The sequence below is a fragment of the Solanum verrucosum genome, unplaced genomic scaffold, assembly GCF_900185275.1.
Source record: "Solanum verrucosum unplaced genomic scaffold, falcon-dt-bn FXZP01000261.1, whole genome shotgun sequence".
Lineage (NCBI taxonomy): Eukaryota > Viridiplantae > Streptophyta > Magnoliopsida > Solanales > Solanaceae > Solanum > Solanum verrucosum.
The window spans coordinates 15,831,510-15,845,886 of record NW_026019969.1 but is presented as its reverse complement, the minus strand read 5'-3'; the positions used below and the strand labels follow the sequence as shown (position 1 = coordinate 15,845,886).

At 28.2% G+C, this 14,377-nt stretch overlaps 1 protein-coding gene across 1 annotated transcript; it reads left to right on the top strand.

The window, feature by feature from the left end:
- The first annotated feature begins 12,757 nt into the window (after positions 1-12,757).
- On the top strand, positions 12,758-14,132 carry LOC125816611 (24-methylenesterol C-methyltransferase 2-like). Its single transcript, XM_049496224.1, has one exon. The coding sequence runs from the start codon at positions 12,856-12,858 to the stop codon at positions 13,930-13,932; it is 1,077 nt and encodes a 358-aa protein (XP_049352181.1). The 5' UTR covers positions 12,758-12,855; the 3' UTR covers positions 13,933-14,132.
- The last annotated feature ends 245 nt before the right edge of the window (positions 14,133-14,377 follow it).

The window sequence follows — 14,377 nt, the reverse complement described above, 5'->3', positions numbered from 1 at the left end:
TCATGCTTTCCCAGAATATAAATTACAGAAACTCCAACTGTTTGGGTGCTAAGTTACATTATATCCCGAAAGTTTTCCAAATTCTAATAATCCCGATTTTTTCAAAACTCACGAATACATTACTCTTTCGTCGGTAAATATCAAATGATACATGAGTTATGTATTAGATAAAATGTAAGGACTTTCCTCGTGCTCGTTGCCTTCTTTTGAAGTTGGTTTTTGGGCTTCTTCAAATAGGATTTTCATCCTCTTTGGAATTGGACCTTTGCCAGTAGCTTATTGGAAGTCCAGTTCATTTTTCCATTTACATAATAATCTTGTGGGGACCTAAATACTGGAACACATAGTAATGGTGGAGAAAAAATCTTTTTAGTCATTTCAGCGGAGGTGGCAAAATTAGCCCAATCTATTGTGGTTTTGGACAGGCAAATAATACGCTTATTTCATAAAGGGTAAAAAATATCCCTAAAGGGGAAACTAATTAATTATATAGGTATTTTACCGATTATCTCTATTGAAGAATAAGTATTTAATGCTGATGATAAAACATGAAAAGAAATAATTTTTTTTTTTTATGATATGTCAAAAGTAACAAGTAAAAATGAAAATCTATTTTAGGAATAAGTGACAAGGAAAAGTGAACTGAAAAAGTATTCCCTCCGCTCATTATTTCTAAAATAGATATTTTTTTTACTTGTCACTTTTGACATATCAAGAAAAGATAATATTTTTTTCATGTTTTACCCTCAATATTAAATACTTACTCCCTCCATTCCTATTTATATGCCACTTTTTTATTCATGTGCATTAAGAAATTTAGTAAGTTTACCATTCTATCCTTATTTAATTTTTTTAAGTCAACTTTTCAATCAATGAATACGAATTAATTTATTTTGATTAATTAATTTTACGAATGAACATGAATTATTCACTTGATTTTTCTATGTTGGTTAAATGTATATTTTCAAGGCTAATAACTCACAAGGGTAAAATAGGAAGAATATTGTAATTTATGTATTGATTTTATGAAATAACAAATATTATGGACCAATTATTTATAGTAAGGATGACATATAAAAAAGAACGGGAAAAATATTATTTTCAAAATCACTTTTCGAGACATCATTTAATAGAGATAGTTTGGTAAAATACAAATCCAATACTCCTTCCGTCCCATTTTATGTGGCACTTTTCGAATATCGAGATTCAAACAAGTCTATCTTTGACCGTAAATTTTTCATAGATCTTTTAAACGTTTTAAATTTTTAATTATTGTAACTTATAGTACTTTTTACGTAGTTTACAAATATATAAATTTCATTTCAAAAAAATTGAAGATTTCATGCGCAAATTTCTGGTCAAACTTAAATAGTTTGACTGTTGAAAACGAAAAGTGTCATATAAATTGCAACAGAGGGAGTAATTATTTTCTTAATGAATGTGTCAATTCAAAGTATGACAAGTAAAATTGAATGGGGTGAGTATTAAATTTGGCCAAACTTATAGACTCAGCACTCTACCTCGGTACCTCCGCCCATTTTTGCATAATTAGCATAATATGAGTAATAATGATGATTGTTTGGTCCCCTATAGAGTGATAGGCAAAGGAAAAACATTGTTCTTGAGGTTCTAATTATTCATCAATAACCGTTATTGACCATAGTTCGAACTTTTTTTGTTATAAAAAAAGAGAAGAATAATTAATTGGGAAAATTGTATGAAATAGCAAATTATTAATTCAAATTAACTGTTATAGTTATAGTTTATTTTAATTGTAATTCGCAGCAAACATTCCCTTTTTTTTTGCTATTTGATTCGGTATACAATTAGTCATTTTCGGTATACAATTAGTCATTTTATACATTTCGGTATAAAATGCATTTGTGTTTGTATAAAGCGAGAGAAAAGTGTATATACAAATATAAATATATATATTTTTGTCATATACACTTATAATTATACAAATACAAATTTTATTAAACAATTTACAATGTATAAATGAATTTATACAAAACTAAACTATTTGTATAAAATTGGATGTTTTTAGCGAATTATACATATCAAAAGCTCAATAGCAAACAGAAAATTTGCTATGGAGCGCAATTATGCAAACTATACCTATAACATACAAATATGATTTTTATGTTTGCTATATGTGAAAGTTGCTCAAATTAATTAGGGTAAGTAAAAGAAAATGAGAAAGATTAACAGATGGAGAATCAAAACTGTTATTAAAAAAAAGTCCAGATAATCAACTAATTAAACTATTAAAATTCACTAATTTGCAACTCACAACTCATAAGAGCATATAAACTTCATTAGATCACTAATTAAGATTAGAGTTGTCAATATGGGCTAGCCCATCCCATTCGGGCAAATCCATACAGGCTTTGACACTTTACGAGCCAGGCCAGACTAGCCCATTTTTTGTGTGGGCCAGAAAACGGTCGACCCAACCCACAAGTACGTGGGCTACAGGTTTGTCGGGTTAGCCCACTTTTTTAAAAGTTATATTTATTTTTTTTATAATTATTAAATTAAATTATAATTTATAATTTATAATTTAAAAATATTATCATAAATATCAACGAAACAATATTACATGGTGTTAGTGTTACTACTTGTTAATCAAATCCACAAATAAATTATCTTTATAATATTTATTAAGTTTTTTTTCAAGTAAAAGTATAAATATCTTAAATAGAAATATTAACTTAACTGTTTTGAACCCTGAGGGGTAGCTCAGCTGGTAAAGGCCTGGGACAAAGTCCTTCAGGTCGCTGGTTCGAGCCCCAGCAGGGCCACTGGAGACATTACAAACCGGCCGCGTCTCCAGGGCCCCGTGGAACTAACCGTGGTGGACCCGCCTTGAAACAGCGGGACCCGGTGGGTACAGCTAGTCGGGTTCGCAAAGCGACGCCCGGAAACCACGGTAAAAAAAAAAAAAAACTTAACTGTTTTGCAATGATCACAATAAAACACAAAAAATATGACAATATTTCAACCATAAAAAAGTAAAAAATAAACTCCTTTAAAAATCATGAAACTTATGGCGTATTTAACACTTCATGAAACCTATGGCGTATCTAACACTTCATGATCATCTTCATCAAGCATATCTGAATCAACTTGTGGGAAGGTTGTCTTAATATCTTCATTTTCATCTGCAATTTATATGTTGTTTCAATTAGTTAAATATTAAAAAATAACAAAATTGAGAATTATAATATTTAAATGTACGCAAAAATATATTACCAGTTTGAGAAAAAAATCATGTAACCAGTTTCGAGTAGCAACAAGTGTTTGGACATTTTCATGGTGGATGCAACTTCTATATAGTTAGTGATTTTCTAAAAAACTTTAAATAGATTTTGAGTTTGGATCTCTTTAATTTTAAATTTTTATATTATATTATATTATATTTTTTAATTAATTTTTATTGATCCACGGGTTGGCCCTACCTATATTTCTCAAGTCCCATAAATTAACAGGTTTATTCAAGCCGGAATAAAAAATCCTTTTTTTAAATGAACTCCAAAAAATCTAGCCCAACCTTATTAAATACCGGGTTAAACCAGACCGACCCAATATAACTAACCTATATTGACGGCTCTAATTAAGATGATCTAAATATACATCATCTTAATTAAACTTCACTATATTATTATAATAATATTATGCCAATAAAGAAGATGTGTTCCCGGCAACTTGGCCGTACAATCAAGATAAATACCAAAAGTACAAAAGCACTATAAAATTGCTTTAATTAAAGTCTTAATTCATATGTGGCCTCTTAAAAACGTACGCATAATTTATGTAGACACTTCAACTGAGGCTAGTACCTATTGAACACTTTTATCTATTTAAACCTTGTTTCTATTAGACATTTTTCGATAATCAGCAACAAAATATAAAGTGTGTGTGATACACTCTCGATGACATGGTAAAATGATTAATGAAAAGATGACATGTGGCAAGTGGGCCCCAAAAATTATAGAAAATAAATTTTAAATTTTAAAAAATAAAATTTATTTCAAATACATTTTCAATCTTTTTTTCTTACGTATAAAATATTGGAAATAATTTCACATACTATTCAGCCCTATGCTACCCCACCTCCTTTCTTCTTCCCTGCAACATTCATTTCCCAAACCACTAAATTCAATATCTTATCAAATTACTTATCGATTCAGTTGTTTTAAAAAATATATTTTTCTTACCTAATACGTGAAAGAGATATATAGAAAGAGACACGTACAAGAGTGATGAAGAAGTCGAGTTTGTTAAAGATAATTAATTTAAAATTGATTGCAAAAGAAAAATCAAGAGGACCCAATTTAATTTTCAAATTATTTGATATTATTTTTTATAAGTTAAATTGTATTTTAATTTGAGTGGCAGTGTTTGTTTGAAGGTGGGCGGAAATGAAGCTATCGGCTAAAGTTTTAACTCCAATATCCAAAAATCTTCTTTCTTCTTTCGTTTTTAAAGATCCAATGCAGCTGGCTTTGAAAACCTAGTTGAGGTGAGGAAGATGACGGAAAGTGGGGGTGTGGGGCTTTTTCTTCTTGCCATTAAAAAATTATTGTTTTCAAAAATATTTTAAAAAATCTTTCAAGTTACTCACAATGCTAAGAATCAAAGGAAGAAGAAAAAAATGAAGTTTTCTTGAAAAAATATAAAATAAAATATGATTTTAGATATCTACACGCGCCAAAGGAAAGTGAAAACACACTTTTTCTGCCATATCAATATTTTGTGTTTAATAGGTATATATTTTGAATAATTTAGGTGTTCAATAGGTACTAGCCCTAGTTAAAATGTCTAAGTGAAATATACGAACAACTTTAAAGAGTTGTAGTTGACTTCAGCCTTCATTAAAATAGAATAAAAGAAAAAAGTTTGGAATAAGAAAAAGTAAAAACAAAAAGATAGTGGATCTACTTTATAATTTTGCTTGAAAAAAGTTAACAAAGTATATTAACAGTTGTCAATCTTACATTTTATAAAGACAGATCACATATTTGTCTTTCCGTCGAATATTCGAACATAATTTATTATTCTCACCGTCCAACAATATTTGTTTACTATTGACTTTGCACATTTCTTAAAAACTATAATTAAAAAGGTAATTTTATTAATTATTCATTGATTTTATAAAGTGGACTAGTATTGTTAGACATCCCAAAATAGTATAGTTGGCCAAAGGGAGTAATTTCTCTTTTTCTGTTTAAATTTATATAACACTTTTCATTTTTCAAAAGTCAAACAGTGTAAGTTTGACCAAAATTTTATGCATGTGATCTTCATATTTTTTTAAATGAAATTTATATATTTGTAAATTATGTAAAAAAATACTATAAATTATTATAGTTAATAATTCAAAATATTTAAAAGATATATGAAAATTACGGTTAAAGATAAATTTATTTAAATCTCAAAATTCAAAATATGCCACATAAATTGAAATCGGGAGAATATTTATTTTCTCACAAAATAATTGTCATATCCTCCTTGTAGGTATTTCATCTTCAATTTTTGTGGGACGGTTTAATCTAATATGAAATTTAGAAACAAGAAATTTTTTTGGTTTGTTTACCAAATTGCCTGTTAGTGTTTACTTTTAATTGATTTTTCTTCTTATAAAATGTTGATTGAGATTCAATAACGATAAAATGGAGATAGTGTTATAAAATAGTTATCAAAATATCTTTTTTTAAAAATATATTACATAAATTGGAACAAAAAGAATAATCTCTGTAAATTTTAAATACTTATCTGTACACATAATTATTCACTTTATTTGAAAAATTAGTATTTGATAAAAAAAAACTATATTACAAAAACTGTAACAGCTTATATTTACTCGCTTTCATATTCCTTCCCTGTCAAAATATTTCTCGATATTTGCTTCTCTAGATTTTCAACTACTTGAACTTTGATGACTATTATTTTAAATTGTACTTTTTCATGATATTATTGATATGAAAAGAATTATAATTTATAAAACTTCTTAAATAATTTTTTAAATATTCAAATTTTAATTTCTAATGTATTTTATTAATTTAATTTATGAATTTTGTTTCAAAATATACAAAAGCTAAAATATGGCATAGAATATTTCTTGCCTAAATAATGTTGGAAAATGGTAAATCAAAATTTCACAATCGACAAGTTGGGTTGAGAGAACACTTACCTCTCCACATCAACAAGCTGTCACCCATTTCGATATGGAGCCATCTCCACTTTGAATTTTCCATTAAAAAGTACAACAAATAGAGTAATCCTTATAGGATAAGTGCAAAAATTGAAAATCCCACTAGACTTGAGATATTTCATTTTATTTATAAATATTAAATGTCATAAAAAATACTCTCAAAACTTTTACAAACGGATACTAAATAATACGATTATTTATATAAATAATATAATTTATTTGATTAATTACACTTGTAAGTGTTACTTTATTTTTATTATCATATATGACATAATTTTAGCTTTAATAACCATTTGATATAAATCTATATTAAAATTATGTATTAGGTGAGTTCTTAAATTTTTTATTAAAATCATATCAAGACTGTATAAATATAAATAATCGATGGTCTGATGGTGGTGATTACGAAAAAGAGCTCTGAAATCTGTATTAAAATTGTATATAAATATAAACAATAGTTATAATACAATTCAAATTTGATATTATACATTACTATAAATTCGAAAGTTATTATTCCCTATAATACATTTCTAACAATGTAAATTAATTTAAATAGAACCGAAATATTTAAAATTCACATATAATACTTATACTATTTTATTTTATTTTATTTTAATTTAAAGAGGGCCAAGGGCCCTTAGTTTATTAATAAAAACAAAAGAAGAGTCCGTACAACTCTTAAACAAAAACCAAAAAGAAAAACAATACCCAGCACCTAGACACAAACACAAAACGGAAAGAGGAAGAAAGACACCAAAGGAAAAGAGAAAACGGAGAGTTAATATCTTAAAATTTCACTCAATTTTGAGAAATTATCTTGTAAAGTAATTAAATTTTGTTTTGTATCAATAAAATCAGTCAACTTAGTTGTTTGTATCAATAAAATCACTAACTTAGATATTTGTATCAATAAAATCACTTAACTAAATTTTATTATTTAAATCAATTTAACATGACAAAATAAATTATTTTTTTATGTCACATTCATTATTAAAATAATAAAAAACCATCGATTCCAACATTCACATTGAGGATCAATCGAAATTTATCCCGAACCTCACTAATTTACACATTGAGGTTTTCAGTCAAAACTCACATGAAAGTTGAAACCACAACTATGCATGTGGATTGTTATTGCAGTAGTTTTTTTTTTCATTTGCATATATGAGAAAACGCAAACAGAAAAATGAAATAATCCCTACCGCAGTTTGACGTCGGTGCAGAATGCAGATAAAAAAAGCATATAAAATGCATAAGTAGTAATATAATAGGTATAATTAAAAAAAATAAATGGAAACAAACAAAGTTGAGGTGGTGGGGTTTTACTTTTTAGGAAAAATAACTAGAATACACGACCTTAGTTAATGTATTCACAATAACTCCCTACTATTTTAAAAAATTTCAAAAATTCCTATTTTTCCAAAAACTAAACTACAGTAAATATATTATTATTAAAAATTCCAAACCATTAGTTACCACCCCTAAATTTACTCTCCTCTAATTTCTCCCACTTAACTGTTCACGAACCCTTCCCTTCCAAAAAAAATTCTCCTCCATCTTCTCAACAGATTCATATTCCAAGTTTGAGTTTCAAACTATTTCGCACTCCATTCAACCAATTTCAAAATTTGAAATAGGTAGTCTCTTCATCTTCAACTTTTTTTTTTTCCGTTTAATTCATGGATCATCCGTCTTTTAGTATGGGGATTACCCAAATAGTCAAAAACTAAAAAGGAGGCACATGCAAAAACGCCCAAGAAAAGGGGTAGAAAGATCACCCTTGCCATATTCAGATCTGCACTACCAACGGTATGTATTTTAATTTTTTTTTTCTTTTTTTTGTAATTTTCTGTATTAACATGTAATGAGTTTTGTGTAATAGTAGATACATTATTGTTAATTAAAAATTATTATGTATATTGATTAAATTCTTCATTTGTTACACAAAACCCTAATTTTTGATATATTTGTTTATTTATTACGACTAGTGTATCAAAAAGTTAAAATTCAAATAATGAGATAGAACTGTTGATATTTATTATTAATTTATCAAATGGTTGTTTTGTGTGTCATTAATTCATTTTACCTGGAAAGGCATTATTGGCCATTTTTTTGTTCTCAAAAGTGTATGAAAGTTTAAAGTTCAAATTAGAGGATTACATGTATATATGTTGCAGAACAACATAATGTTTCATAATTTGGCTTATTGTTTCTATTAAGTATCAAGTTGACTAATTCATAATCTGTAGTTAGTATTATGTATCAAGTACAATTTTACATTTTTATGTATCATCTGAAAGATGATTGTTTCTATTAAGTATCAGGTTGACTAATTCATAATTTGTAGTTAGTATTACGTATCAAGTACAATTTAACATTCTTATGTATCATCTAAAAGCTTATTGTTTCTATTAAGTATCAAGTTGACTAATTCATAATCTGTAGTTAGTATTATGTATCAAGTACAATTTTACATTCTTATGTATCATCTGAAAGGATATTGTTTCTATTAAGTATCAACATCATATTTATAATCTGTAGTTAGAATTATGTTTCAAGTACAATTTTACCTTCATATGTATCATCTGAAAGCTTATTGTTTCTATCTATTAAGTATCAACATCATATTTATAATCTGCAGTTAGAATTATGTATCAAGTACACTTTTACATTCTTATGTATCATCTGTAAGCTTATTGTTTCTATTAAGTATCAACATCATTATGTTAATCTTTTTTTTTAGTGATTGCGGAATGTTCGTAGCTGCATTTGCTGAATTATTAAGTGACGAAATCGACATGTCATATGATAGTTTTCGAAGTGATTATCTTCGCAAAAGATATGCAACGCTGTTATGGAAGTATGGTCTCGACAAGGCCAATGCTGGATATGTTAGTGACAATGATAACCCTCCAAGGCTGAAGAGTGTCTTAAACCCAGTAGCAAAAAATGAACTTGTTAATGTAGGCTAGTTAGTTTTCTATGTTACTATTCACAAATATATGCAATGCTTTTTATTTTTTAAGATATATTAATTAGTGTTTTGGAGTATTTATTGCCCTTATAATAATATAGTTTTGATTTTGGAAGAGTTTTGAGGTTTAAAAAATATTGAACATGTTTATGTTTAGTTCAGTTAGGACTTCAGAAAATTATGTATCTGATACGTGTGATAATAATGACATTTTTGTATCTGATAAGTATGATAATAATTACATTAATGAAATTTTGTGACTGAAAAATTATGCACCACATTTCTCAAGCTTTTTTTTGGATGAACAGAGATAAACAATTCAAAATTTGTATTTTCTAATTATTTTAGTGTTTCATATAGACTGAAACTGAATGTTTGAAACAAATAAATTTAGCCATATTTTGAGGGACTTAATAACGATAGCGTAATTGGGGGGATGTAATTAAATTTTCAGTTTCTAATCCTTTACCTCACACAACAAACCGATAATCATACATCAAATATAATGTACCACACAACGTAATGATGTATCCGATACTTATTAAAAAAATGATATTTTTGTAATTTGTGAAAGAGTAGGAATAGGAGGTAATTTCTGTTTAACACTATGTGGTTTGCATAATTTTTACTAATTTTTAATCTTAGAAATGAGAGTTGTAGAGCGATTAAAAATATGTAGAGTTGAGCCATTTCTTTATTTTTTAATAATGAATATGTGATAAAAATAATTTATTTAAATAATAAGAGTTCTGGTTTATGTACTTATTATTTTAATAATGAACATGATATAATAAAATAATTTATTTTATCATGCCAAATTTAATTATTTTAATAATAAATTTAGGTGAGTAATTTTATTGATATAAATGTCTCAGTTGAGTGATTTAATTAATACAAAACAAAGTTTAATGACTTTGTTAGATAAATTCTCCAAGTTGAGTGACCTTTTGAGATATTAACTCGAAAACGAAAAGCATAGAATTGTATTAAAATTGTATCAAACTGTCTTAAATATAAACATTGTTTTTCCTCCGTTTTAAAGGGACGCGCGTGGTGTCCTTTTCTCCTTTTTAACAAAATTGAGATATTGTTTTATTAATTTTACTCTTATTTGACATAAATTATGAAAAAATCAAAATTTGAAAATATTAGAAAAAAACATAATAATGTTGAGTAGAATTTTACTATGAGTTTTCTGTATAAATATATATGATTATATATATATATATATGAGATTACTCTCCGAAGTTAGTTTCAATTATAAATTGTAATAATAGTTTGTATAAATTATAAGTTGTAATAATAGTTTTTGTATACAAATCAATGGTATTTCATTTTTGTTTTTGCCTCTCTTTTTATAGATTTCTATTAGTTATGTTTACTGTCATAATTTTTCACATAACATATTCATTATAATAATATAAATTTATGAGCACTTTCAATAGATTTTGAAAATTATTGATAAAAATTATATCTCTTTTTTAAAAAAAACAATATTTTTCTAATAAGGGAAAAGGGTCAAATATACCCCTAAACTGTTCGAAAAGGTTTAGTTATACCCTCCGTTTAAAGTTTGGCTCACTCATGCCCTCGTCGTCCAACTTTTCGCATAGATATGCCCTTATGGGCATTAGTTGGTCGGCTGGACATATCCAGCTCATTTTCCATTTCTTTAAATGCAACATGGAATTGCCATGTCATTTTGACCTTACCACATGACATTTATATGAAAATAGAAAGGGATCAATTATTCCCCTAAAAAATTCGGATCCATAAACACCTAATCCGACCCATAAATCAACCCCTCTTTTAAATAAACCACCCGATCCGTTTTCAACAATTTTGTTAAAAAAATTATTTTTTTAGGTAAATTACGAAAAGGAGTAATTGATTAATAAAAAATAAGAAAATATTAAAAAATATAAAATTAAGGTAAAAAATTCATAAATAAATATTGTAACCTTAAATTCAATATTTCAACAAATTTTTTTAAATTTTTTTTTCGATAAATCTCGAAAATGAGTAATTGATTAATAAAAAAAATGGAAAAAAAATATGAAAAAAATATAAAATTTACGCCAAAAATTCACAAATAAATAGAGTAACCTTAAATTCAATAATTTCAACAAATTTTTTTAATTTCATTATTTTCCGGTAAATCTCGAAAATGAGTAATTGATTAATAAAAAAATAAAAAATTAAAGAAAACGTTGAAATTGTTGAATTTAAGGTTACTCTATTTATTTGTGAATTTTATATTTTTTTCATATTTTTCCTAATTTTTATTAATCAATTACTCATATTCGAGATTTACCAAAAAAATTTAAAAATAAAAAAATTGTTGAATTTAAGGTTACTATATTAATTTGTGAATTTTTGGCGTAAATTTTATATATTTTTTCAATATATTTTCCTTTTTTATTAATAAATTACTCAATTCGGGATTACCCAAAAAAAATAAAAATTAAAAAAAATTGTTGAATTTAAGGTTACTATATTTATTTGTGAATTTTTAGCGTTAATTTTATATTTTTTTCATACTTTTCATATTTTTTATTAATAAATTGCTCATTTTCGGGATTTACTGAAATTTTTTTTAAAAATTATTGAAATAGTTGAATTTAAAATTACTATATTTATTTGTAATTTTTGACGTTAATTATATATATATTTTTTCATATTTTCCTATTTTTTATTAATCAATTACTCATTTTCGGGATTTATCGAAAAAAATAAAAATTAAATAAAATTGTTGAAAACGGGTCAGATAGTTTATTTAAAAGGGGGGTTGATTTATGGGTCGGATTAGGTGTTTATGGGTCCGAATTTTTTAGTGGCATAATTGATCCCTTTTCATTTTCATATAAATGTCATGTTGTAAGGTTAAAATGACATGACAATTCCATGTGGCATTTAAAGAAATGGAAAATGAGTTGGATATGTCCAGCAGACCAACTAACGTCCATAAGGGCATATCTATGCGAAAAGTTGGACGGTGATAGCATGAGTGAGCCAAACTTTAAACGGAGGATATATTTAGACCTTTTCTAATAATTTAGGGGCATATTTGACCCTTTTCCCTTATTAAAAAAATATTTATTTTAAAAAAAGAAATATAATTTATATCAATAAGTTTCAAAAACTATTTAAAGTGTTCATCAATTTATATTATTATAATGAACATGTTATGTGAAAAATTATGAGTACTTTTAAAATGTGATCATATTTTTTTCAAAAATAATGGTCAAATGCATAGTCAAAAAAACGAAGAAGAGAGAGATCTAGAAAATAATAGAAAGAAATATTACTCCTTCTGTTTTTGAGTGATATGATTTGACTTGACATAAAATTTAAAAAATGAAAAAGATTTTTAAATCGTGTGATCCTAAATCATAGTTATGTCAAATGTATTAAATTCCCCTTTAATTTTATGGCTTTAAACATATCACATAGAAAGCTGAAATTAAAAAATTACCAAAAGGGAAAAGGTAATTTTTTTTTTAAACAGACTAAAAAGGACAGGAGGGTTTTTTTTTTAAACGGAGGGAGTACTTGTTTGTGTATGAAACTCCGCACATTGTTTCCATAAAAAGAGGCCACTCCTTTAATACGCTCCACTTTGCTCTCTCACTTTTCTTCTTTTCGCTTCCCCCACCCCATCCCAATGGATTCTCTCACTCTCATTTGTACCGCCGCTCTTCTCGCCGCCGGCGGACTTTACTGGTTCGTTTGCTTTTTTGGCTCCGCCGAGGTTAAGGGTAAACGGGCCGTCCAACTTACCGGCGGCTCCATCGATAAAGAGAATGTCCAAGACAACTATAAACAGTACTGGTCTTTCTTCCGAAGCCCTAAGGAAATCGAAACCGCCGAAAAAGTCCCTGTATTCGTAGATACTTTCTATAATCTCGTTACTGATATTTACGAATGGGGTTGGGGTCAGTCTTTTCACTTTTCCCCTTCTCTCCCTGGTAAATCTAACCGTGAGGCTACTCGTATTCACGAGGAAATGGCCGTCGATCTATTAGGTGTGAAGCCCGGGTCCCGCATTCTGGATGCTGGTTGTGGTGTGGGCGGGCCGATGCGGGCTATTGCGGCCCATTCTAAAGCTAATGTGGTTGGAATCACCATTAATGAGTATCAGGTGAAACGAGCCAGGATGCACAACAAAAAAGCAGGGCTCGATTCACTTTGCGAAGTTGTTTGTGGGAATTTCCTGCAAATGCCTTTTGCAGACAACAGTTTTGACGGAGTTTATTCAATTGAAGCTACATGCCATGCTCCTAACCTTGAAGAAGTGTACCAGGAGATCTACCGGGTGTTAAAACCTGGATCCCTGTACATTTCTTATGAATGGGTTACAACGGAATTGTACAAAGCCGAAGACCCGGAACATGTAGAGATTATCCATGGGATTGAAAGGGGTGATGCTCTGCCAGGGCTGAGAACCTACAAGGATATTGCTCAAGTTGCTAAGAAAGTTGGTTTTGAAGTGGTGAAAGAGAAGGATTTAGCAAAGCCCCCATCACATCCATGGTGGACAAGGCTGAAAATGGGGAGAATGGCCTACTGGAGAAATCACATTTTGGTCACAATTCTTGCATTTCTTGGAATTGCACCAAAAGGAACGGTTGATGTTCACGAGATGCTGTTCGTGACTGCTGATTATTTAGCTCAAGGTGGTGAAAAGGGCATTTTCTCTCCAATGCATATGATTCTCTGTAGAAAGCCTGCAGCAGAGTAAAAACCCAAATCCAAATTATTGCTCTAGAGATTGACCATGGAGGTTAATTTCACTCTGTTGTCCCTTCCTTCCATTTTAGTTTTTGTTTTCTTATCGAACGAATTGTTGTTATTTTCCTTTGTTACTTGTAGTTTCGATCTATCTCTTTTTGTTCTTGTTTCAATCTATAAACTAGAAAAAGAACCATCTTTATTTGTTAATCACTTGACTTAATTACTAATCAATTATTACGCTTTCTGTTGATGCGTGGATTTGATCAGACATTTTTTTCTTAGTCTCTGATCAGATTGTTGTCGTATGTTTTGGAACTTCTGTGGCACTTAATTATTTGACAGGACATCGCATGTGATGTTGTTAGCTGTATGATCTACTTTTTCATTATTCCCTCTAGCTTGTGGTCCTTCCACGCCAAATATGATTCATCAAAAACAATATTTTTACAAAT